Source organism: Salmo trutta, chromosome 24 (assembly GCF_901001165.1).
Source record: "Salmo trutta chromosome 24, fSalTru1.1, whole genome shotgun sequence".
Classification (NCBI taxonomy): Eukaryota; Metazoa; Chordata; class Actinopteri; order Salmoniformes; family Salmonidae; genus Salmo; species Salmo trutta.
This window is the reverse complement of record NC_042980.1, coordinates 13,126,133-13,150,763: the sequence shown is the minus strand read 5'-3', so window position 1 is coordinate 13,150,763 and position 24,631 is coordinate 13,126,133. Positions and strand designations below refer to the sequence as shown.

At 44.2% G+C, this 24,631-nt stretch overlaps 1 protein-coding gene across 1 annotated transcript in view; it reads left to right on the top strand.

Annotated features, from left to right (window-relative positions):
- The window catches only part of LOC115160719 (potassium voltage-gated channel subfamily H member 7), a 113,536-nt gene extending 89,513 nt beyond the window's left edge, over positions 1 to 24,023 (top strand). Inside the window, exons 13-15 of the mRNA XM_029711040.1 lie at positions 19,565 to 19,721; positions 23,429 to 23,612; positions 23,807 to 24,023. Coding sequence (XP_029566900.1) covers positions 19,565 to 19,721; positions 23,429 to 23,612; positions 23,807 to 24,004 — 539 coding nt within the window. The 3' untranslated portion in view covers positions 24,005 to 24,023. The remainder of the gene's footprint in view (positions 1 to 19,564; positions 19,722 to 23,428; positions 23,613 to 23,806) is intronic.
- Positions 24,024 to 24,631: the final 608 nt, after the last annotated feature.

Sequence of the window (24,631 nt, the reverse complement as noted above, 5' to 3'; positions counted from 1 at the left end):
AGAGGCAACCCCAAAACAATTTTGGGGGGCACACGAGACGTTGGCCTAAGTCAGGATGGAATACTGAGCCAACTTCCCGTGCTTACAGGAGGCATCGTAGTACTGGTCAGGCACCGTGTTATGCGGTAGAGCGCACGGTGACCCCAGTACGCGTTGAGAGCCCGCTGCGCTACATTCCAGCTCCTAACATCTGCCGGGCGAGAGTGGGCATTGAGCCGGTGCGGAGTGTTCCAGCTCAGCGCATCTGGTCTCCGGTGCGCTGTCTCGGTCCAGGTTATCCTGTGCCGGCGATGCGTACTGTGTCTCCGGAGCGCTGGGATGAATCAGTCCTTCCTGTGCCTGCGCTCCGCCCGCGCCGGGCTAGGTTGAGTATTCAGCCTGGAAGATGGGTCACAAGCCTACGCAACAGATCTCCAGTGCGACCCCACAGTCCAGTACGCCCTGTTCCTGCTCCTCGCACTAGCCTTGAGGTGCAGGTCTCCAGTCTGGTACCTCCAGTGCCATCACCACGCACCAGGCCTCCAGTGCGTCAGCCCAGTCCAGTACGTCCTGCTCCTGCTCCTCGGGCTAGCCCTGTGGTGCGTGTAAATATTCTGGCGCCTCCAAAGCCAGCCCCACACATCAGGCCTTCAGTGCGCAGTCCCCGTCCAGAGCTCCAACGACAGTGCCCCGTCCAGAGTGTCCGGCAACAGTGCCCCGTCCAGAGTGTCCGGCAACAGTGCCCCGTCCAGAGTGTCCGGCAACAGTGCCCCGTCCAGAGCTTCCGGCGACAGTTCCCCGTCTAGAGATAGCCCACAGTTCGGAGCCTGCAGAGACGGCCCACAGTCCGGAGCCAGCAGAGACGGCCCACAGTCCGGAGCCAGCAGAGACGGCCCACAGTCCGGAGCCGACAGAGACGGCCCACAGTCCGAAACCGACAGAGATGGCCCACAGTCCGGAACCGACAGAGACGCCCCACAGTCCGGAACCAACAGAGTCGCCCTACAGTCCAGAACCGGCGCAGCCAGACTCGCCCTACAGTCCGGAACCGGCGCAGCCAGAGTCGCCCTACAGTCTGGAACCGGCGCAGCCAGAGTCGCCCTACAGTCCGGAACCGGCGCAGCCAGAGTCGCCCTACAGTTCGGAACCGGCGCAGCCAGAGTCGCCCTCCAGTCCGGAGCTCCCAGAGTCGCCCTCCAGTCCGGAGCTCCCAGAGTCGCCCTCCAGTCCGGAGCTCCCAGAGTCGCCCTCCAGTCCGGAGCTCCCAGAGTCGCCCTCCAGTCCAGAGCTCCCAGAGTCACCCTCCAGTCCGGAGCTCCCAGAGTCGCCCTCCAGTCCGGAGCTCCCAGAGTCGCCCTCCAGTCCAGAGCTCCCAGAGTCACCCTCCAGTCCGGAGCTCCCAGAGTCGCCCTCTAGTCCGGGGCCCGATGCGAGGGTCCCCAGTCCGTGGTCGGCGGCAAGCGACCACGCTCTAGGGGAGCCATTAAAGTGGGGTGAGCCAGCGGTGGACCGGGGTCTGCGTCCTGCTCCTGAGCCGCCACCACGGGTAGATGCCCACCCGGACCTCCCCTATAGGTTTAGGTTTTGCGGCCTGAGTCCACACCTTTGGGGGGGTACTGTCACACCCTGACCTTAGAGATCCTTTTATGTCTCTATTTTGGCTGGTCAGGGCGTGAGTTGGGGTGGGCATTCTATGTCCTTTTTTCTGTTTGGTATTTCTTTGTTTCGGCTGGGTATGGCTCTCAATCAGGAACAGCTGTATATCGTTGTTGCTGATTGGGAGCCATACTTAGGCAGCCTGTTTTCCTTTGGGTTTTGTGGGTGGTTATTTTCTGTTTAGTGTTTTGCACCTAACGGAACTGTTCGGTTGTTCTTTTGTTTGCTTGTCGCATTAGTGTTCCGTTTTAACATTAAAATGACGAACACTTACCACGCTGCATATTGGTCTGATTTCTCTTCCCCTTCATCCGAGGACGACGAAGACCGTTACAGAACCACCCACCATAAGAAGACCAAGCAGCGTGGATTGGAGCATCAGGTTGACGGATGGACTTGGCAGAAGGAGCGAAGATTCTGGGAGGAAAAGTTACGGGATCTACGGGAGCCCGAGAGGCAACCCCAAAACAATTTTGGGGGGCACACGAGACGTTGGCCTAAGTCAGGATGGAATACTGAGCCAACTTCCCGTGCTTACAGGAGGCATCGTAGTACTGGTCAGGCACCGTGTTATGCGGTAGAGCGCACGGTGACCCCAGTACGCGTTGAGAGCCCGCTGCGCTACATTCCAGCTCCTAACATCTGCCGGGCGAGAGTGGGCATTGAGCCGGTGCGGAGTGTTCCAGCTCAGCGCATCTGGTCTCCGGTGCGCTGTCTCGGTCCAGGTTATCCTGTGCCGGCGATGCGTACTGTGTCTCCGGAGCGCTGGGATGAATCAGTCCTTCCTGTGCCTGCGCTCCGCCCGCGCCGGGCTAGGTTGAGTATTCAGCCTGGAAGATGGGTCACAAGCCTACGCAACAGATCTCCAGTGCGACCCCACAGTCCAGTACGCCCTGTTCCTGCTCCTCGCACTAGCCTTGAGGTGCAGGTCTCCAGTCTGGTACCTCCAGTGCCATCACCACGCACCAGGCCTCCAGTGCGTCAGCCCAGTCCAGTACGTCCTGCTCCTGCTCCTCGGGCTAGCCCTGTGGTGCGTGTAAATATTCTGGCGCCTCCAAAGCCAGCCCCACACATCAGGCCTTCAGTGCGCAGTCCCCGTCCAGAGCTCCAACGACAGTGCCCCGTCCAGAGTGTCCGGCAACAGTGCCCCGTCCAGAGTGTCCGGCAACAGTGCCCCGTCCAGAGTGTCCGGCAACAGTGCCCCGTCCAGAGCTTCCGGCGACAGTTCCCCGTCTAGAGATAGCCCACAGTTCGGAGCCTGCAGAGACGGCCCACAGTCCGGAGCCAGCAGAGACGGCCCACAGTCCGGAGCCAGCAGAGACGGCCCACAGTCCGGAGCCGACAGAGACGGCCCACAGTCCGAAACCGACAGAGATGGCCCACAGTCCGGAACCGACAGAGACGCCCCACAGTCCGGAACCAACAGAGTCGCCCTACAGTCCAGAACCGGCGCAGCCAGACTCGCCCTACAGTCCGGAACCGGCGCAGCCAGAGTCGCCCTACAGTCTGGAACCGGCGCAGCCAGAGTCGCCCTACAGTCCGGAACCGGCGCAGCCAGAGTCGCCCTACAGTTCGGAACCGGCGCAGCCAGAGTCGCCCTCCAGTCCGGAGCTCCCAGAGTCGCCCTCCAGTCCGGAGCTCCCAGAGTCGCCCTCCAGTCCGGAGCTCCCAGAGTCGCCCTCCAGTCCAGAGCTCCCAGAGTCGCCCTCCAGTCCAGAGCTCCCAGAGTCACCCTCCAGTCCGGAGCTCCCAGAGTCGCCCTCCAGTCCGGAGCTCCCAGAGTCGCCCTCCAGTCCAGAGCTCCCAGAGTCACCCTCCAGTCCGGAGCTCCCAGAGTCGCCCTCTAGTCCGGGGCCCGATGCGAGGGTCCCCAGTCCGTGGTCGGCGGCAAGCGACCACGCTCTAGGGGAGCCATTAAAGTGGGGTGAGCCAGCGGTGGACCGGGGTCTGCGTCCTGCTCCTGAGCCGCCACCACGGGTAGATGCCCACCCGGACCTCCCCTATAGGTTTAGGTTTTGCGGCCTGAGTCCACACCTTTGGGGGGGTACTGTCACACCCTGACCTTAGAGATCCTTTTATGTCTCTATTTTGGCTGGTCAGGGCGTGAGTTGGGGTGGGCATTCTATGTCCTTTTTTCTGTTTGGTATTTCTTTGTTTCGGCTGGGTATGGCTCTCAATCAGGAACAGCTGTATATCGTTGTTGCTGATTGGGAGCCATACTTAGGCAGCCTGTTTTCCTTTGGGTTTTGTGGGTGGTTATTTTCTGTTTAGTGTTTTGCACCTGACGGAACTGTTCAGTTTTTCTTCTGTTTGCTTGTCGCATTAGTGTTCAGTTTTAACATTAAAATGACGAACACTTACCACGCTGCATATTGGTCTGATTTCTCTTCCCCTTCATCCGAGGACGACGAAGACCGTTACACCCCCATGCCTCACGGTTGGGATGGTGTTCTTCGGCTTGCACGCCTCCCCCTTTTGCGTCCAAACATAACAATGGTCATTATGTCCAAACAGTTCTATTTTTGTTTCATCAGACCAGAGTACATTTCTCCAAAAAGTACGATCTCTCTCCCCATGTGCAGTTGCAAACCGTAGTCTGGCATTTTTATGGCGATTTTGGAGCGGTGGCTTCTTCCTTGCTGAGCGGCCTTTCAGGTTATGCCGATATAAGTACTGTGGATATAGATACTTTTGTACCTGTTTCCTCCAGCATCTTCACAAGGTCCTTTGCTGTTGTTCTGATTTCTTTTGATTTTCCCATGATGTCAAGCAAACAGGCACTGAGTTTGAAGGTAGGCCTTGAAATACATCCACAGGTACACCTGCAATTGACTCAAATTATGTAAATTAGCCTATCAGAAGCTTCTAAAGCCATGACATCATTTTCTGGAATTTTCCAAGCTGTTTAAAGGCACAGTCAACTTGTGTAAACTTCTGACCTACTGGAATTGTGATACAGTGAATTATAAGTGCAATAATCTGTCTGTAAACAATTGTTTGGAAAAATTACTTGTGTCATGCACAAAGTAGATGTCCTAACCACCTTGCCAAAACTATAGTTTGTTAACAAGAAATTTATGGAGTGGTTGAAAAAATAGTTTTAATGACTCCAACCTAAGTGTATGTAAACTTCCGACTTCAACTGTATGTTTAAATCAGAGTTATTTTTGTGTGCATAATAGTTTTTCATCTCCATTCAATACCAATTTCAGGTCAAGAAAGTTTTTCTGTACTACAATGAAGGCAGACTGTAGTTCAGATAGAGCCTGGCCAACCATGAGGCAATAGCATATACAACAGCGTCATTGGCATACAGTACAAGTACAAAAAATGTACAGACAAGTAAACAGTAAGAAGTGCAGAAACCAGAAATCGACCCCGGCAGGACACCTTTCATAATACCCAGGAAACCTGATTTAACACCATCAGTAGTGTTAGGTTCTTATTTTTCAGAGTAAATAACTCACAGGACTCTAGAGAAGCTTTAACCAAGTTTAATTCTGCCCAAAGGTTCTGTACAGCTGTAATTCAGACAACCCAACATTTCTTCCATCACAGATATATATATATCCCACTTAAGACACTTCTCCTTCTCTCCAATCCTTACATCTTATGGTTCTACAGGAAAAGAGTAACAGGATACTAAACCCTTATTACACCCTTCAGGGGATCTGACCTCACCTCCTGACCTCAACCCCTCCTTCACATAATCCACAGATGTCCATCTGTCTCCCCTATATCAACACGGTGCTCTCCTCCCGTCCACCCAACACATTCCAAAGCCATCTGTCTTTCTACAGAGAACCATTCTTCTTCTCTATCATTTATTTATTACATTTTTTTTACCCCATTTCGTGGTATCCAATTGGTAGTAGTTACAGTCCTGTCTCATCGCTGCAATTCCAGTACGGACTCAGTAGAGGCGAAGGTCGAGAGCCATGCGTCCTCCGAAACACAACCCAACCAAGCCGCACTGCTTCTTGACACAATGCCCATCCAACCCGGAAGCCAGCTGCACCAATGTGTCGGAGGAAACACCATACACCTGGCAACTGTGTCAGCGTGCACTGCGCTCGGCCCGCCACAGGAGTTGCTAGTGCGCGATGATATCCCTGCTGGCCAAACCCTCCCTGACCCGGACGACACTGGACCAATTGTGCGCCGCCCCATGGGCCTCCCGGTCGCTGAGACAGAGCCTGGACTCGAACCCAGAATCTCTAGTGGCACAGCTAGCAGTGCCTTAGACCACTGCGCCACTGGGGAGGCCACCTCTATCATTTATTTCATATCTCAATGTCCAAAACATCAAATATAAAAGTCCCTCCTCTTGAACAATAGCATCCTAATGTTCAATTTATATTAAATTGTAAATTACTAATAAATGGATAAACAATGATAATAAAACATGAATTAAACAAACTAACAAATGGACAAACAATGAAGAAACATTCACCGCGAGGTGAATTCAGAGACTTATGGCCTCTGTACTATGATCACACAATTTTATTTATAATAAATATATTCCTGACAACATAATTTGTGACATTTGAATAACCGCATCTCCTGTCCCCCCATCGGTCCCCCAGTTACCAGTTACCAATCCATGTGACGTGAGTCAACAAACGGATATCCCAACAATGCTACTTAAATAACCACTGCTACTACCAACATGGCCCTTGACTATAGTCTCACAATACCCCTCATTTGCGCAGTAGTCCAATTCCATGCTATCAATATAGCATCCTTCACTACTAGTACTGCTCCTTCAGTTACTGTCCCTACAGCGACTGCCGTGAAAATACCTCCTGCATGTAATCTGTCACATGTTCGCCGGCTGTTAGAAATTGGAGAAAAATGTATGACTTGGGAATAATATCCAACCTAACAAAACTCTGAGTCACAGGTGTCCTGAAAGTTTACCATAGTGTCTGAAATGCCACCACTATCTCTTCTACTCTCACCATGATCTAGGGATGTGTAATGTTCAACTAAATCCCCATTTTGTGTACAGTTAGCTGCTCTCCCTCTTCTATGATCTATCTCCTGTAACAATATACAGTCTCTGAGAATGATACTCCTATCATTACATCTAACCCATAGCACACTATACTCCTAATGCATTTTCTACAGTTTTAAACATACTAACACATTCTCAAATCAGTTAGACAATATACATCATTCAATGAACACCCTCATGTTCCACGAAACCTAAAAACATATGGACTTGAAATGAAAAGAGAAACAAAGTACATGTCTAATAACTTAGCACCACTCATTGATGCGATGTACCATAAAAATTCTGAATACAGGGTAAAACAAAAGAGAACAAAAACCTTTCATGGTTGTCCCACACTTTCATCCATTGATTCCCCTAACAAACCACCTCCCCTCAGGATGATACTTAGAGATAAGGTTCTGGAGACTCTCTCAGACAAATAAATGTTAGCAGTGCCCCCACCCCTCATCGCTCTTTAGCAATTCTCACTCGCTTTATCACAACTAAAACATTTTATAAATTATCCAACCCAACTTTAGAATGACTGACCTCAGTGCTTACTTTGAGTCTAGGGCTCGAATTCCAGTTTATCAACTTAGCACACATCATCCGTGTTAGAACATACATTTATAAACAACCTTTTATTGCCGATCATAACTCTTCTCAGTACAACCCCCCTTTGTCCCTTTATTCCTGTCCTGAGTGGCCTGGTAATGAAAGATCAGTATCTCAATGCATTCTTAGTCTAAATAGTTAGCAGGGTGTATACCCCCCCTTCCCTTCACCCGTCCCCTATTCCAGCTTGTCTTCTTCAGATATCTTTTACAGTTCATTTTCCCAACGGCGCATGTAACTTTTGCTTGTCACATTTCATGGCCCTTGATAATGTCCCGATTTTAATATCAAAGTAGATACTTCCTTTTATCCCATGTACACGAGTCTCTCACCTGAGCTTGTTCTCTCTCCACGCTCACTCCACACGCACTCTCAGCACCCCGGCCCTGGTTTATGGCTCGGACTCAGATAGGAGTGGTAAAAGTCGCTGTCTCTCATAGCACGCCTTTGTCGCTCTTTCTTCAGCCGGTTAGGGAGGGTTTTGAGGTTTACACATACTGTCTATGGTCAAAGTATTCCTACCATGCATTAAGACACGATCTGGCGTCACCTTCCATGATAACCTCAAAAAAGCACAGATCTTAATAACAACAGTTAAGTTCATTACAATCTGTTTCAGGAAACCAGACAAACATTGACTATATGACGAATTATGACATGAACCTTTTCTTAAAAACATCTCTAAAACAAATGTCAAACAGCATAACATACTGTTACTGCTAAAACCATTTTCTAAATTAGTCCATACTACCTTATTCTACTGGCGACCTCTAGGAAGAGTTACCAGATTATGAAGTTAGCACCCTAACCCCTCGCAGAATTCCCACTCCAGGATCCCAATCTGGTGAAATTTGTATCAAAACAAAAACACAACATGAAATCAGCAATACATATGTCACAATCCATTTGAAATAACTGTCATCCCTTATTAACATATATTTTCCTTTCTATATGCAAATTGAACACAGTACCACTGTATAAGTACCCCAAAGACCAGGACCTCATGGAACTGGTAATTATCCCCTTTCAAACACGTGATTAAAAAAAAACATGTTAAATCAAAAATAAACAAATTCGAATAACTAATCAATTTAGAATTACAACTCTTTATAACTCCCTACAGAAATAATAATAATCTCCTAAAGTAATGGTACAATTTGGATAGAGAATGGTGTTTCTCATTAATTTTATAATTAAATCCCCCTGTTCCGTTAATTTCTAATGAGGTAGATCTTTCCCCATTATGAATTTTTTAGCATACAGGGCTTTCGACACCATTAAAATGTTTCCTCTCCCTTTCTTTCCCTGTCCTTCGGAAACCATGTAAATACCTCTTCAAAACATTTCCATCCTCCTGCATACCCAATTTAACTGAATTGAAAAGACCCCATCCAATAACTCCCACAACACGGCGACATTATCTCTCCACCGAGTCTAACGATTCACTGGTCTCCTTTTCCCCATGATTCTCCATAACCACCACACCACATAAAAAAAGTTTAAGTTTGTTTTAGGTTTGGTAACCCCTATACTAATTCCTCGTGACCCCAGTTAATTTTAGGTTAGGTAAACCCTATACTAATTCCTCGTGACCCCTCCACCCTTTCGTCCATTGTAGAATCCTATTCCAGAATAAGACGACATCAAACGTAAATTTATGTCAAAATAAAACCACATAAAATGTATCATGATTTAAAAAATAAACCCCAAGGCCTTCTGAGTTTGCAAGGAGTGTTTGACCATATAATTTAAATGTGTTACCTTTAGAATCCATTCCCCTGGTATTTCACCTAGAATCTTCAACCCAAAATACGTGTCAAGTTTCCTGTGGCAAATTTAGTCATTTTCTCATCGTAAGGAATCCGCAATATTTACATGTGGTTCTCTAACTCTTTCTCTCACCAAGGCCGCTGCCTTAGCCATTTTGTCTGCTTTACGATTACCAATGGCGATTTTATCTGTACGACTAGTATGAGGTTCACATTTCACCGCTTCTAATTTACTAGTTAACTGACATGCTTCTAACAATGCCTCTACCTCCAGACCATTTTTTTATTGGTGTTCCTGTTGCTGTTAACATGCCCCGTTGTGACCACAATGTACCGAAATCATGAACTACTCCAAATGCATACCACACACAGCGTACCCCGTTACTGTCTTCCCTTCTGTGCTCATGTAACTAGTGTCATCTGTATACAATATCTTCCCCGATTCCAATGCCGTCTCTTGCAAATCAGGCCTAGGTTTTGGAGTAATCTGATCTGGGTCACATGTATGCGATTCACCCTCCCCAGGCAACAGCATTAACGACGCAGGATTTAAAGCACCAATCATATGAAATTGAAAATTTTCCCCATTTAACGTTAACTCCCAGTTTGTCTATCTTGCGCTAGTAACATGTTGTGCTTCCGTGCTGTCCACTATGGTTGCTACTGCATGTGTAACATACAAATCTACATTTTGACCCATGGTAATGGAAGCCGTGTTATGCAACACCACTTCTGTTGCCTGTACCGCCCTAAGGTACGATGGCATTCCTCTTGGCCCTCTTAATTTTTGCATAACCATCGCACTACAATGTTTTTCCTGTTCATGAATAACATTTTTTAAAAGATCATTTTAGGTTTGGCAATCCCAATGCTGCCACTTTACACAATTGCTTCTTTAACTCGACAAACTCTTCCTCACACTCTTGATTCCACTCTATCCTCTAACGGGGACCCTTCCCCCCTTTCGTCCACACTGTAAGTGTCTCAGCAATTTCAGAGAATTACAAAATAAACTGTCTAACAAAATTGAAAACTCCTATAGTTTTCCTGAGCGTGCGAGAAGTATTTGGCCATGCCAAAGAACTCATTGTTTCTACGCGATCCTGGGTAATGTGTATCTTGCCCTTAGAAATCGAAACCCCCACATATGTTACCTCTTGCTTTGCTAGTTGTGCTTTGTCATACGATGCTTTATGACCCTGTTCCGCCAAATTGTCTACCAATGTGGTGAGGTCTCGCATATGAGTTTCTTCGTCTTTTGGCGCTAATAATAAATCATCCACGTATTGTACCAACACAGAGCCTACAATTGACACCCTTTTAATGATTGTTTCAATGCAAAATGATACCAAGTGGGACTTTTTGTAAATCCCATCGGTACTCTACTACAAGGTATTAGTTGCCGGGACCAATTAATTATTATCCGGGGAAGTGTGTAGTACTATCTTAGAAAATCCACAGATGTCCATCTGTCTCCCCTATATCAACACGGTGCTCTCCTCCCGTCCACCCAACACATTCCAAAGCCATCTGTCTTTCTACAGAGAACCATTCTGCTTCTCTATCATTTATTTAATATCTCAATGTTCAAAATGTTGAATCCAACAGTAGATACACATTGAGTTCTATCTGTCAAGTACTTTTTAAACCAGTTACATGCAGCCTGGTCTAGGCCAATTGATGAAAGCCTCTGAATTAGCAGTGTGTGATCAACAGTATCAAAAACCTTTGACAGGTCAATGAAGAGGGCAGCACAATGTTACCTTTTATCCACAGAGTTAACCACATCATTTATAACTAGAGATGCGGCAGAGATAGTTCTATGACCTGGTCTAAAACCCGAATGATGTACATTTAGAATAAGATCTTAGCTGAGAATTAATCAAGGATTCTAATATTTTAGCTAGGCAGGAAAGTTTAGAAATACCGTAGTGAGACAATTATTTAGGTCACAAGGTTCACCACCTTTGTGATTGGGGAGTACATGGGCCACCTTCCAAACCTTGGGGATAGTACCAGATATAATCATCAGGTAAAACATATGGGTTAACGATTCAGCAATCAGGGGGGCAGAGATCTGCAGCAAAAATGGATCAAGTATATCGGCCCCAGTGGATTTGTTTTTACGTCAATCTTAAACAAGGCATCTAGCACATCACAGATAGTAAATGGTTGAAATAAAAACAAAGATTCACTGGAAGTTGACGGGTTTAACGTCGAGTCGGCTAGATGCTGGCAGAGGGAAGAGCAGTCAAACAAACACTCAAGTATAGCACCAATAGCATCCGCCATGGCAGCATGGGGGCAGTGAATCCCAGCAACAAATAAATGTGTATTCTGGTTTATGGACACATCTACAACCAGGAGCTCAAATTTCTGGGGAACAGAAATATTTAGAGATTGGGATGCCATGAAATTAAATTCTACATATATGGCCACTCCTCCCCTTTTTGTAATCTGTCACATCTAAATAGATTATAATTTTCTTCCATTTCTTTTATCAGAGACACCCATTTAACATTTAATGTACAGTGAGGGAAAAAAGTATTTGATCCCCTGCTGGTTTTGTACGTTTGCCCACTGACAAAGAAATGATCAGTCTATAATTTTAATGGTAGGTTTATTTGAACAGTGAGAGACAGAATAACAACAAAAAAATCCAGAAAAAAGCATGTCAAAAATGTTAGAAATTGATTTGCATTTTTAATGAGGGAAATAAGTATTTGACCCCCTCTCAATCAGAAAGATTTCTGGCTCCCAGGTGTCTTTTATACAGGTAACGAGCTGAGATTAGGAGCACACTCTTAAAGGGAGTGCTCCTAATCTCAGTTTGTTACCTGTATAAAAGATACCTGTCCACAGAAACAAGCAATCAATCAGATTCCAAACTATCCACTATGGCCAAGACCAAAGAGCTCTCCAAGGATGTCAGGGACAAGATTGTAGACCTACACAAGGCTGGAATGGGCTATAAGACCATCGCCAAGCAGCTTGGTGAGAAGGTGACAACAGTTGGTGCGATTATTCGCAAATGGAAGAAACACAAAAGAACTGTCAATCTCCCTCGGCCTGGGGCTCCATGCAAGATCTCACCTCGTGGAGTTGCAATGATCATGACAACGGTGAGGAATCAGCCCAGAACTAGACGGGAGGATCTTGTCAATGATCTCAAGGCAGCTGGAACCATAATCACCAAGAAAACAATTGGTAACACACTACGCCGTGAAGGACTGAAATCCTGCAGCGCCCGCAATGTCCCCCTGCTCAAGAAAACACATATACATGCCCGTCTGAAGTTTGCCAATGAACATCTGAATGATTCAGAGGACAACTCGGTAAAAGTGTTGTGGTCAGATGAGACCAAAATGGAGCTCTTTGGCATCAACTCAACTCGCCGTGTTTGGAGGAGGAGGAATGCTGCCTATGACCCCAAGAACACCATCCCCACCGTCAAACATGGAGGTGGAAACATTATGCTTTGGGGGTGTTTTTCTGCTAAGGGGACAGGACAACTTCACCGCATCAAAGGGACGATGGACGGGGCCATGTACCGTCAAATCTTGGGTGAGAACATCCTTCCCTCAGCCAGGGCATTGAAAATGAGTCGTGGATGGGTATTCCAGCATGACAATGACCCAAAACACACGGCCAAGGCAACAAAGGAGTGGCTCAAGAAGAAGCACATTAAGGTCCTGGAGTGACCTAGCAAGTCTCCAGACCTTAATCCCATAGAAAATCTGTGGAGGGAGCTGAAGGTTCGAGTTGCCAAACGTCAGCCTCGAAACCTTAATGACTTGGAGAAGATCTGCAAAGAGGAGTGGGACAAAATCCCTCCTGAGATGTGTGCAAACCTGGTGGCCAACTACAAGAAACGTCTGACCTCTGTGATTGCCAACAAGGGTTTTGCCACCAAGTACTAAGTAATGTTTTGCAGAGGGGTCAAATACTTACTTCCCTCATTAAAATGCAAATCAATTTCTAACATTTTTGACATGCGTTTTTCTGGATTTTTTTGTTGTTATTCTGTCTCTCACTGTTCAAATAAACCTACCATTAACATTATAGACTGATCATTTCTTTGTCAGTGGGCAAACATACAAAATCAGCAGGGGATCAAAAACATTTTTCCCTCACTGTATAGCCTAATGGTTCGAGAGAAAGAAAGAGACAACAGAAAGAGGAGTGTGTATTTCAGTCTGGGCGTTCCAAAGGCTCCTGCTACATCAGACAAACGTGATTAAAGTTCATTATCAGCCTGTCGTTTGTTTCAAATCACAAAAGAGCTGCTCTTACCCACACCAGCATTAATCAGTGTACACAGCACGCATTAGCAGTATGTCTAGCAGAGATAACACCAGAGTTAGCCTGACTACGACCCACTACTTCATTATTTGTTTATTTATTTGTATCCCCATTAGCTTTTGCAGAAGCAGCAGCTACTCTTCCTGGGGTCCACAAAAAAAAACAATACAGGACAAGTAACAAAACACTGATATACTGATAGACAAGGGCAGTCACGCAAATGTTTAATTACAACTATATACAAACAATGCAACAACAAAAATAATACAAACACCACAACAATAAAATAGTAGTGTGTTAAAGTGTCTGTGTGTGTGTGTGTTAAAGTGTGTGTCCCCTCACAGTCCCCGCCGTTCCATGAGATGTTTTTAATCCCTTTTTTAAAGGTAATTTTACTGATTGCTTGAGTAATTGGAGATGGTAGGGAGTTCCATGCGATAATGGCTTTGTATGATACTATGTGTTGCCGTGAATTTGTTAGGGACTTGGGGACTGTGAAGAGACCCCTGGTGGTAGGGCTCGGCATTAAGGCTTGTCCGCTTGTCCGGGGAAAATAAAAAAAGCACAATATAGATTTCAGTTGTCCGAATGGACAAGTAAGCAAATGACAATATCAAACAATTACTCAGATCAGAATTGGATCAGGTAGCGGCGTTGATGCAGCACACAACACGGCAGTGCATGGTTGAGTAAATTGCCTATATTCCTATTTGCTATAGCCTATTTAAATAAATATGTTATATTTACACAAAGCAAGATAACAATGTAGACAGAGCTAAGATTCTCACCAAAGTAGCGCAAATTATCCAGTTAGAATTGTTTTTTTCTCTCTCTCAAATATCGGAGGATCTGGGCCAATAGCCAAAGTCTATTTTTATAGTGGACCCTCTGGTGTCTTATTGTTGTAAAAGCCCAATTTTTTTCTATTTACTCTCCATTTGATATGAGTATGACTTGACCTATTAAGCCACTCTTAATGCATGCTAGATTTCTCCTGCCGCAGTTCTAGACTATCTCAGAAAGTTTTAAGTTGTTTTGGAATAACCCAAAAACATGGGAGTCCTAAGGTAATAATGAGAGAGATTGAAGAAACAATAGCAAGATATAAAGATCAAATGAGAAATTTGAACAAACCTTACAGCATTATAATACAGAAATGATGAATGCATGCGAGGCCAACAAAGAAAACCTTCCTTGCCATTGTGAACCAAACGACCAAAAGTCTAATCCTACTAACTGAAATATCATAAAAGCACGAAGACAAATTTAAAGGTATGAAGACTATTTTCCAAACTATTCTAATAAAGTGTTTAATTTCCCAAATTTGCATATTTTACATTTGAATCATTATTGAGCAAACAATACCAATACATTTAAGAAAAATAGGCTACAGCTGAAGAAAACATAGAAAAGAAATGTGTAGTTGGCCGAGGCCTATTTCCATATTATTCCAGCAATGTGGAACCTACAGTACATACAACGCATATAGTAACCTAGGCCTAATATGAGAGGAGGATGAGGGAAAAATGCGAATCAATTTATAATTATCCAGTTCTGAGGACAGCAGAGTTGCTCTGCAACCCATGATGATTTACAACCCATCACAAGACACACAGCCAGCGAGACTCGTTGACTGTGTCACTCGCTACATCTGCTCGCTTCGGCATACACAGATAGCCAGATAGGCCTTGCTAAAGATTTGGCTCCACTAAGTATATTTTGTCAATGTCATGATTCCTCTTCTCCCTCACGTAGAATGCCAGCCAGTCTTCTTGTATTTACTTATTAACTTGTTTTTTTTGTACATTATTTTGGATGGTCGCTAGGGGGTGATAACATCGTCTATGGCAGGGGTGTCAAACTCATTCCATAGAGGCCCTAGTGTCTACTGGTTTTTACGTTCAAGACCTAGACAACCAGGTGAGATGAGTTCCTTACTAATCATTGACCTTAATTCATCAATCAAGTACAAGGGAGGAGCGAAAACTCGCAGACAATCGGCCCTCCATGGAATGAGTTTGACACGTGACAAGAGCAGAAAATTATTTCAGATCCCTCCTATTTACTTAATTCATATTCAGTCACCCTTTTACTGATGGTGTTACGGACAAGTGACTTCAGCTTTTGGGCAAGTAAAAGATCTATCCTAAGTGGCTAAATAAGTTAATGTCAAGCCCTGCCTGGCGGCATGTCTTGTGGGGTGTGTATGGTTGTCTGAGCTGAATGTTATTTGATAATGCTGACAATCTGGAATTTTCATCACAGTAATGTTTCTCATAAAAACTTGGAGAAGCAGTTAATCTCTCGTCAGCCCTCAACCAGGAAACACTGGCATGCATGTTGTTGATGTTAGTTCTGTATGTGCAGTTAAGGGCAAGGCATGCTGCTTTGCTTTGAGCCAGCTGCAGCTTTGCTTGGTCTTTCTTTGCTGCACTTGACCATATTACCAGACTGTAATCAAGATGGGACCAAACCAACAACTAGTACAGTTGATTTGTGTAAAAAAATATGATTTATTTTATTTTATAACAGACATACCCCTCCCCAACGTCACAACACCTTTGTCAATATGATTTGACCATGATAATTGACCATCCAACGTTATACCTAGGACTTTAACTTCAACTTTAATGGTCACACCCTTTATACACAACTCCAGCTGAGGTTTAGGTCTTAGAGAATGTTTTGAACCAACTACAATGCTTTGAGTTTTAGATGTATTTAAGACCAATTTATTATTAATCACCCATGATGATACTGAGTGTAACTCCTCATTTAGAATTTCAGTGAGCTCACTGGCTTTGGGTGCTGACATGTAGAGTGTGGAATCATCCGCATTCATAGTCATTTTAGCTTTGTGTAAAACCAGTGGCAAATCATTTGTAAAAATAGAGAACTGTAACGGCCCAAGGCAACACCCTGAGGAACACCGTACTGTACATATCTGAAGCCTCCATTGAAGAACACTCTGGGTTCTATTGGATAAATAACTCTCCAACCATGTGATGGCAGTTGATGTAAAGCCATAGCAAGTGAATTTCTTCAATAACAATTTATGATCAATAACATCAAAGGTTGCAATGAAATCTAACAATATTATTATCCATTTCTTTTAACCTCTTTTAACCAGTCATCTGTCATCTGAGTTAGTGTGGTACACATTGAGTGCCCTTCTCTACAGTATATGCATGCTGAAAGTCAGTAGTTAACTTGTTCTCTGAAAAATAGCATTATATTTGGTTAAACACAATTCTCTCCGTCAGTTTACTAAAAACAGGTAGCAAACTAATTGGGTGGCTGTTAGAGCCAGACAAGAGTACTTTACTATTTTTAGGCAGTTGAATTACTTTAGCTTCCTTCCACGCCTGTGGACACACATACTCCTTTAGGCTTAGGTTAAAGATATAGCAAATAGGCAATACAGTCTGCTACCATTCTCAATAGTTTCACACCAAGGTTGTCTATACCTGGTGGCTTATAATTATTTATAGATAACAATCGTTTTTCCACCTCTCCCACACTAACTTCACTAAATTCAAACAGCAATCCTTATCTTTCATTATTATATATTTTATACAAAAATATGATGGTTCACTGTTGAATGTTGTCATTTCACTTCTGGATTTGTCAACTTCTCTAGTGAAGTAGTCATTGAAATGATTGGCAATATCAAATGCTTTTATTATAAATGACCCATCAACTTCAATGGACAATGGAGATGATTTGGTTTTCTGCCTTTGATATAATTTAAGATACTCCAAAATATTTTTCCCGTTGTGTTTTATGTCATTTATCTTAGTTTGGTAATATTTTTTCTTCTTCCTGTTGTTAAGTTTAGTCACAAAAGTTCTCAATTTACAGTACCGTAAATTCCGGACTATAAGCCGCAACTTTTTTCCCACGCTTTGAACCTCGCGGCTTAAACAATGACACGGCTAATATATGGATTTTTCCCACTTTCAAAATGTTTTGCTCCAAAAAAACACATTCTGTGACGTGCTCAGTTTTTTGCCGGCATGAAGCTTTCATTAGACCAATGAAATTGCCGAACGGGTTAAGGTCAAACAACTTTTTAGTTTACTGTTTAGATTAAATCGAGCGCTCTCAAACTTCCGATCATTCTGATTACGGTAGTCATTTTGTCACCCTCATCATGGCAACGACACGGAGAAATGCATATGATGCAGCTTTCAAGTTGAAGGCGATTGATCTGGCTGTTGGAAAAGGAAATAGAGCTGCTGCACGGGAGCTTGGTCTTAATGAGTCGATGATAAGACGTTGGAAACAGCAGCGTGAGGAATTGACTCAGTGCAAAAAGACAACTAAAGCTTACTGCTAATTTATTTATTTTTTGTTACAAGACGTGTTTCGTTAAAGCTTATTTATTTTTGTTACAAGCCGTGCTTCGTTAAAGCCTATTTATTTTTGTTACAAGCCGTGTTTCGTTAAAGCCTGTGTAAAGTTCATTTGTTTCAATGTACCGGTAGGCACCTGCGGCTTATAGACTGGTGCGGCTTATTTATGTTCAAAATAATAATTTTTTTTGAATTCATTGGGTGCGGCTTATATTCAGGTGCGCTTAATAGTCCGGAAATTACAGTATGTCTACCAAACAGCTGAGCAGCCTGACTTGTTTGCCACCTTTTGCATAAAATCTTTCAACCATACAATTTTTCAATTCATCATCAGTCCAGGGGGCTCTAACAGTTCTCACAGTTAATTTCTTTACAGGTGCATGCTTGTCAACAATTGGCATCAGACCAACATAAATGTTTTTCATCTTCAACAAAAGAGTCCTGAGAGAACAACATTTAGTATGATCTCTTATAAATTACATACTTTAGGGCCAACCTTTGGCACTTTGGCTTTTGTTGTTATTGCCACACTGTTATGGTCATTACAGCCAATGGGAACTGATATTACTTTGGAGCAAAGCTCTACAGCGATTATATGATCCATACAAGTGGAAGTCACAGATCCAACACTATTGGTTGAGTGATAACCTGGGTCATAATACAGAGAGGAAGAAAATGTTCAGGTCACCCAGAAAATAGAGCTCTCTGTTAACATCACACACACTATCAAGCATTGCACACATATTATCCAAATTCTGACTGTTAGCACTTGGTGGCTTATAGCAGCACCCCAAAAGAAGAGGATTTAAATGAGGCAGGTGAACTTGCAACCACAACACTTCAACAACATTTGACATGAGATCCTCTCCAAGCTTTACAGGAACATGGCTCTGAACCTATACAGCAACACCTCTCCCATAGCCATTCCTGTCTTTTCTGTAGATGTTATATCCTTGTATTGCTGTATCATCAAAGGAATGATCTAAGTGAGTTTCAGAGATGGCCAGTATATGAATGTCATCCGATGTTAGCAAGTTATTGATTTCATGAACCTTATTTCTAAGGCTGCATATATTAATATGGGCTATTCTTAGCCCTTTCCTGGGTAGCTTATCGGAAATAGAAATAATATATTTAAAAAAGTTAAATAAAAATAAAAACATTGTTTGGCTAATAGAGTCAGTCAATCAGGCACTTGTGAGTGTGTGCTGTTGAGCTGAAGCTACTGACCCGGAAGCTTGGTTCTCTCACTCCTCCCAGGCACTTGTGAGTGTGTGCTGTTGAGCTGAAGCTACTGACCCGGAAGCTTGGTTCTCTCACTCCTCCCAGGCACTTGTGAGTGTGTACTGTTGAGCTGAAGCTACTGACCCGGAAGCTTGGTTCTCTCACTCCTCCCAGGCACTTGTGAGTGTGTGCTGTTGAGCTGAAGCTACTGACCCGGAAGCTTGGTTCTCTCACTCCTCCCAGGATTTTGGGAGGGAACATGGTGAATGAGCTTGTCGTAGCGGATGTAAGCAATGTCCCAACACTCTCTGGTAGCTTTCATAGTTGGGATAAGTTTATTTCCGCCTCTGGCACAAATCTTCAGAGAAGTCCTCATTGAGGAAGATGTTGGTTCCTCTCAAGTTCTTGGCTCTCTCCAAAAATGCCATCTTGTCCTTGAACCTTAGGAACTTGACCTATGTCCCACTATGACATAGAAAACAATTTTGTCTCCTGAAACACTAGCTAGACAAATAAATTACAAACACAAGGAACAACACACAGCAGCTTTTCACCAAAAGATGAATAGTGTTCTATTGTTGTGGTTGGTTGGTTTAGTGATTACCAGGCTCCTATGCTCTGACCCACATGTGAACTTGTAAAGAATGTGTGTTTCCCTCCATCGACAGATGTGTGCAATGACAAATGGGACTGCGAGAAGCCCCAAGACTACCTGGATGAGTCAGCACAATTGCAGGACCTGAGGGGCGAGGATGACGACACCAGTGAAATCACATACGGAGAGGTGGAGCAACGCTTAGATCAGCTCCAAGAGCACTTAAACAGGTAGGCCTACTGTACTGCACTCCTTTGGCCATCTCTGACCTTTACAATGTAATGTCTAACATTCATGGAAATCTAGCTGTAAACCAGGTACAAAGGCCAGGAAACAGATGTGATTTCATGAAGCTCTTGTTTTTCTATTCTGTTTCATGGAGACAATGGAAATTCAGAATTAACATAAAAAAAGTCAATTGTTGTTACTGTTGCATTTTGTGAATCCGTCTGGCCCTTTGGCACCTCATGACTGAAATCTATGAATCCCAAATAGACAAGTCACCCAGAATGTGTCTGAAAGTTGTTATTAAACCATACGAAAAATAACAGTACACACTCTCCAACGAATACAAATTCAAAAAACATCACAACAAAACTTGTTCCGTGTGCAGTGTTACATTTGAATGCCCATTATTTCCTGAAGCAGTCAAACAGGTTGAGAGGAGAGATAACAACACCTGCACCAGCAGGCTGCCGAGAGCAGACAGACAAACAGCAGGTGGTAGTTTTAGCAGGAATAATCACAAAGAATAGGAGACCTCAAATTAAATCTTATTTGTCACATCAAATCGAATCAAATTTAATTTAATTTGTCACATGCGCCAAATACAACAGGTGTAGACCTTACCGTGAAATGTTTACTTACAAGCCCTTAACCAAAAATGGAGTTTTAAGAAAAATACAAGTTTTGAAAAATATTGACAAAATAAAAAAAGCGAACCAATAAAATAACAATAACGAGGATATATACCGAGTCAATGTGCGGGGCTACAGGTTAGTTGAGGTAATTGAGGTAATATGTACATGTCCTGTAGGTAGGAGTAAAGTTACTATGCATAGATAATAGATAATAAACAGTGAGTAGCAGTAGCATAAAAAAAAGAGGGGGGGGGGGCAATGCAAATTGTCCGGGTAGCCATTTGATTACCTGTTCAGCAGTCTTATGGCTTGAGGGTAGAAGCTGTTAAGAAGCCTTTTGGACCTAGACTTGGCGCTCCAGTACCGCTTGCCATGCGGTAGCAGAGAGAACAGTCTATGACTAGGGTGGCTGGAGTCTTGGACAATTTTTAGGGCCTTCCTCTAACACCCCAGTGATGTACTGGGCCGTACGCACTACACTCTGTAGCGCATTGCGGTCGGAGGCCGAGCAGTTGCCATACCAGGCAGTGATGCAACCAGTGAGAATGCTCTCGATGGTGCAGCTGTATAACTTTTTGAGGACCTGAGGACACATGCCAAATCTTTTCAGTCTCCTGAGGGGGATAACGAATTGTCGTGCCCTCTTCATGACTGTTTTGGTGTGTGTGGAACATGATAGCTCCTTAGTGTTGTGGGCACCGAGGAACGACCCGCTCCACTACAGTCCCATCTATGTGAATGGGGGCATGCTCGGCCTTCCATTTTATGTAGTCCCCGATCAGCTCTTATGTCTTGCTGACGTGGAGGTTGTTGTCCTGGGATCACACTGCCAGGTCTCTGACCTCCTCCCTAAAGGCTGTCTCTTATTTGTTGGTGATCAGGCCTACCACAGTCGTGTCGTTCGCAACTCTATGATGGTGTTGGAGTCGTGCACAGCCATGCAGTTGTTGGTGAACAGGGAGTACAGGAGTGGACTAAACTCACACCCCTGAGGGGCCCAATGTTGAGGGTCAGCATAGCAAATGTGTTGTTGCCTACCCTCACCACCTGGGGGCAGCCCGTTAGGAAGTACAGGATCCAGTTGCAGAGGGAGGTGTTCAGTCCTAGGGTCTTTAGCTTAGTGATGAGCTTGGACGGATCTATGGTGTTGAACACTGAGCTTGATTCAATGAACAGCATTGTCACATAGGTGTTCCGCTTGTCCAGGTGGGAAAGGGCAGTTTGGAGTGCAATAGAGATTGCGTCAACTGTGGATCTGTTGGGGCGGTGTGCAAATTGGAGTCGATCCAGGGTGTTTGGGATGATGGTGTTGATGTGATCCACGACCAGCCTTTAAAAGTATTTCATGGCAACAGATGTGAGTGCTACGGTGCGATAGTAATTTAGACAGGTTACCTTGGCATTCTTGAGCACAGGGTCTATGGTGTTGTGCTTGAAACATGTAGGTATTACATAATGGGTCAAGGAGAGGTTGAAAATGTCAGTGAAGACACTTGGCAGCTGATCAGCAGCCTTGTGAATGTTAACCTGTTTAAAGTTCTTACTCACATCGGCTACGGAGAAAAAAGCGTGATCCCACAGTCCTCCGGAACAGCTAGTGCTCTCATTCATGGTTCAGTGTTGCTTGCCTCGAAGCGAGCATAGAAGGCATTTAGTTAATCTGGTAGGCTTGTGGCACTGGGCAGCTTGCGGCTGGGTTTCCCTTTGTAATCCTTGATAGTTTGCAATCCCTGACACATCCAACGAGCATCAGAGCCGGAGTAACAGGATTCAATCTTTGTCCTGTATTGACGCTTTGCCTGTTTGCGGATTCGTCAGAGGGCGTAGCAGGACTTCTTATAAGCGTCCAGATTAGTGTCCCACTCCTTGAAAGCTGCAACTCTAGCCTTTAGCTAAGTGCGGATGTCTCCTGTAATCCATGGCTTCTGATTGGGATATGTACACTATGCAAGGTCACTGTGGGGACAACGTCGTCAATGCACTTATTAATGAAGGTGAGGATTGATGTGGTAAACTTATCAATACCATCGGGTGAATCCCGGAACATTTTCTGTGCTCGCGAAACACTCCTGTTGCTTAGCATCCGCTTCATCGGACCACTTCTTTATTGAAGGTGTCATTGGTACTTCCTGTTTGTGTTTTGCAGGAATCAGGAGGATAGAGTTATGGTCTGATTTTCCAAATAGAGTGCAAGCTTTGTATGCGTTTGTGTGTGTGTCATACTGAAGGGCTCCTCTTGAATCCGTGCGGTCCTATTTCCAAAGGATATATTTTCCAGTGCACTCTCTCTGACCCTGGGTTTTACCCAACTATTAGCAGCTACCGTTTTTGTGGTTTTAGCAGAATGTCTCTGCCATTTAGACATTACTTCCGTGCTAGCCTAATGACCATCGGTCAGAGAAGTGGAGAGCAGTGCTAAAATAACTGCCAACATGCCATTGTCTCCTCAAGTTCCACTAAACTCAATAAGGTTGGTTGTCTTTTATTTGAACGGCAGAAAATCCATCCTGTTTCTTTTGTATTTCCTGTATGTGTTAAGAGTCACGAACTGCTGAACAAATGATGAAGGCATTAGAGGCATTATACTAAGCATGTGCATAATGGCACCATTTCTGATTGGCGGATGGCAGCTGAGGAAGGGCAATTAAATTGATTAATCAGCATCACCACAGATAATGCTCTATGTTTAGCAGCAGGAGGATATCCATCCATTATTATTACAGGCAATGTGTGACTGTGAGGTAGCTAGAAATCCCCTCCACAGACACTGTTACCCCACCCTTACTGAATATTCATTATGACTCCTACTAGAGAGAGAGAGCTGATAAAACATGTTCCCAAGCCTTTTGATTTCCTTGACAACCATGATGATACTGTAATGTAAACATAGATCACAAGCTCCCCCTAGTGCTAGAATTTGACATATTCAACGACTGTACAATAAAAACAAAACAGCGATAGCCTAGAGACAGTATAGTTGTTGATTTGTGTTAAACTTATCTTTCCTTAGCCTCCAGTCCCTTATCCCTATAACCAAGAGTAGAAGTTCATTTTCTGCCTTCCATCTGTGTTTGCAGGTTGGAGTCCCAGATGACATCAGATATTCAGACCATCCTGCAGCTCCTGCAAAGGCAGTCTACCCTGGGACCTCCTGCCTATAGCACTGTGACTGCCAGTCCAGACTATCAAAGGCCTGCTGTTAGGGTTCAGCCAATCGCTGCTTTGACCAGCAGCCATTGCTTCAGCCATTCATCACCACAAGTACGTACTGAACTGTTGATTTCCACAGAACAAACAGACAATGGCAATCAAGGACCAAGACTTTTTAAAAATGGGGTTGATATCATATTTGAAAAGTGATGTCCGACTCCAAGAGTTCTGAGATACTTTCTAATGGTGGAAGCACACTTATGTTGAAATGTGTGTGTTTGCTCTTATTTATTTTACATTATCAGAGTCCTGAACTTAACTTGGAGAGGAGCCATCAGGAATTCAAAGACTCGGTGTCAGGCTTGGCTTATATGGATGATTCACCCAGAGAGGACAGCCTTACAGTACTACTTGTACAAAGACACACATACAACAAACCCAACACAGGGCATCAGCATTCCAAATCTAGGCCAGTCTCAGACCCAGGCCCTCCAAGGCCATAGAGCTACACTACCGGTCAAAAGTTTTAGAACACCTACCCATTCAAGGGTTTTTCTTTATTTTTACTATTTTCTACATTGTAGAATAGTAATGTAGACATCAAAACTACGAAATAACACATATGGAATAATGTAGTAACCAAAAAAAGTGTTAAACAAATCAAAATATATTTTATAATTAAGATTCTTCAAATAGCCACCCTTTGCATTGATTACATATTTGCCCGCTCTTGGCATTCTCTCAACCAGATTCATGAGTTAGTCACCTGGAATGCATTTCAATTAACAGGTGTCCCTTAAAAGTTATTTGTGGAATTTCTTTCCTTCTTAATGTGTTTGAACCAATCAGTTGTGTTGTGACAAGGTAGGGGTGGTATACAGAAGATAGCCCTATTTGGTAAAAGACCAAGTCCATATTATGTTAAGAACAGCTCAAATAAGCAAAGAGAAATGACTGTCCGTCGTTACTTTAAGACGTGAAAGTCAGTCAGTACGGAACATTTCAAGAACTTTGAAAGATTCTTTATGTACAGTCGCAAAAACCATCAAGCGCTATGATGAAACTGTCTCTCATGAGGACCGTCACAGGATGGAAGACCCAGAGTCACCTCTGCTGCAGAGGATAAGTTC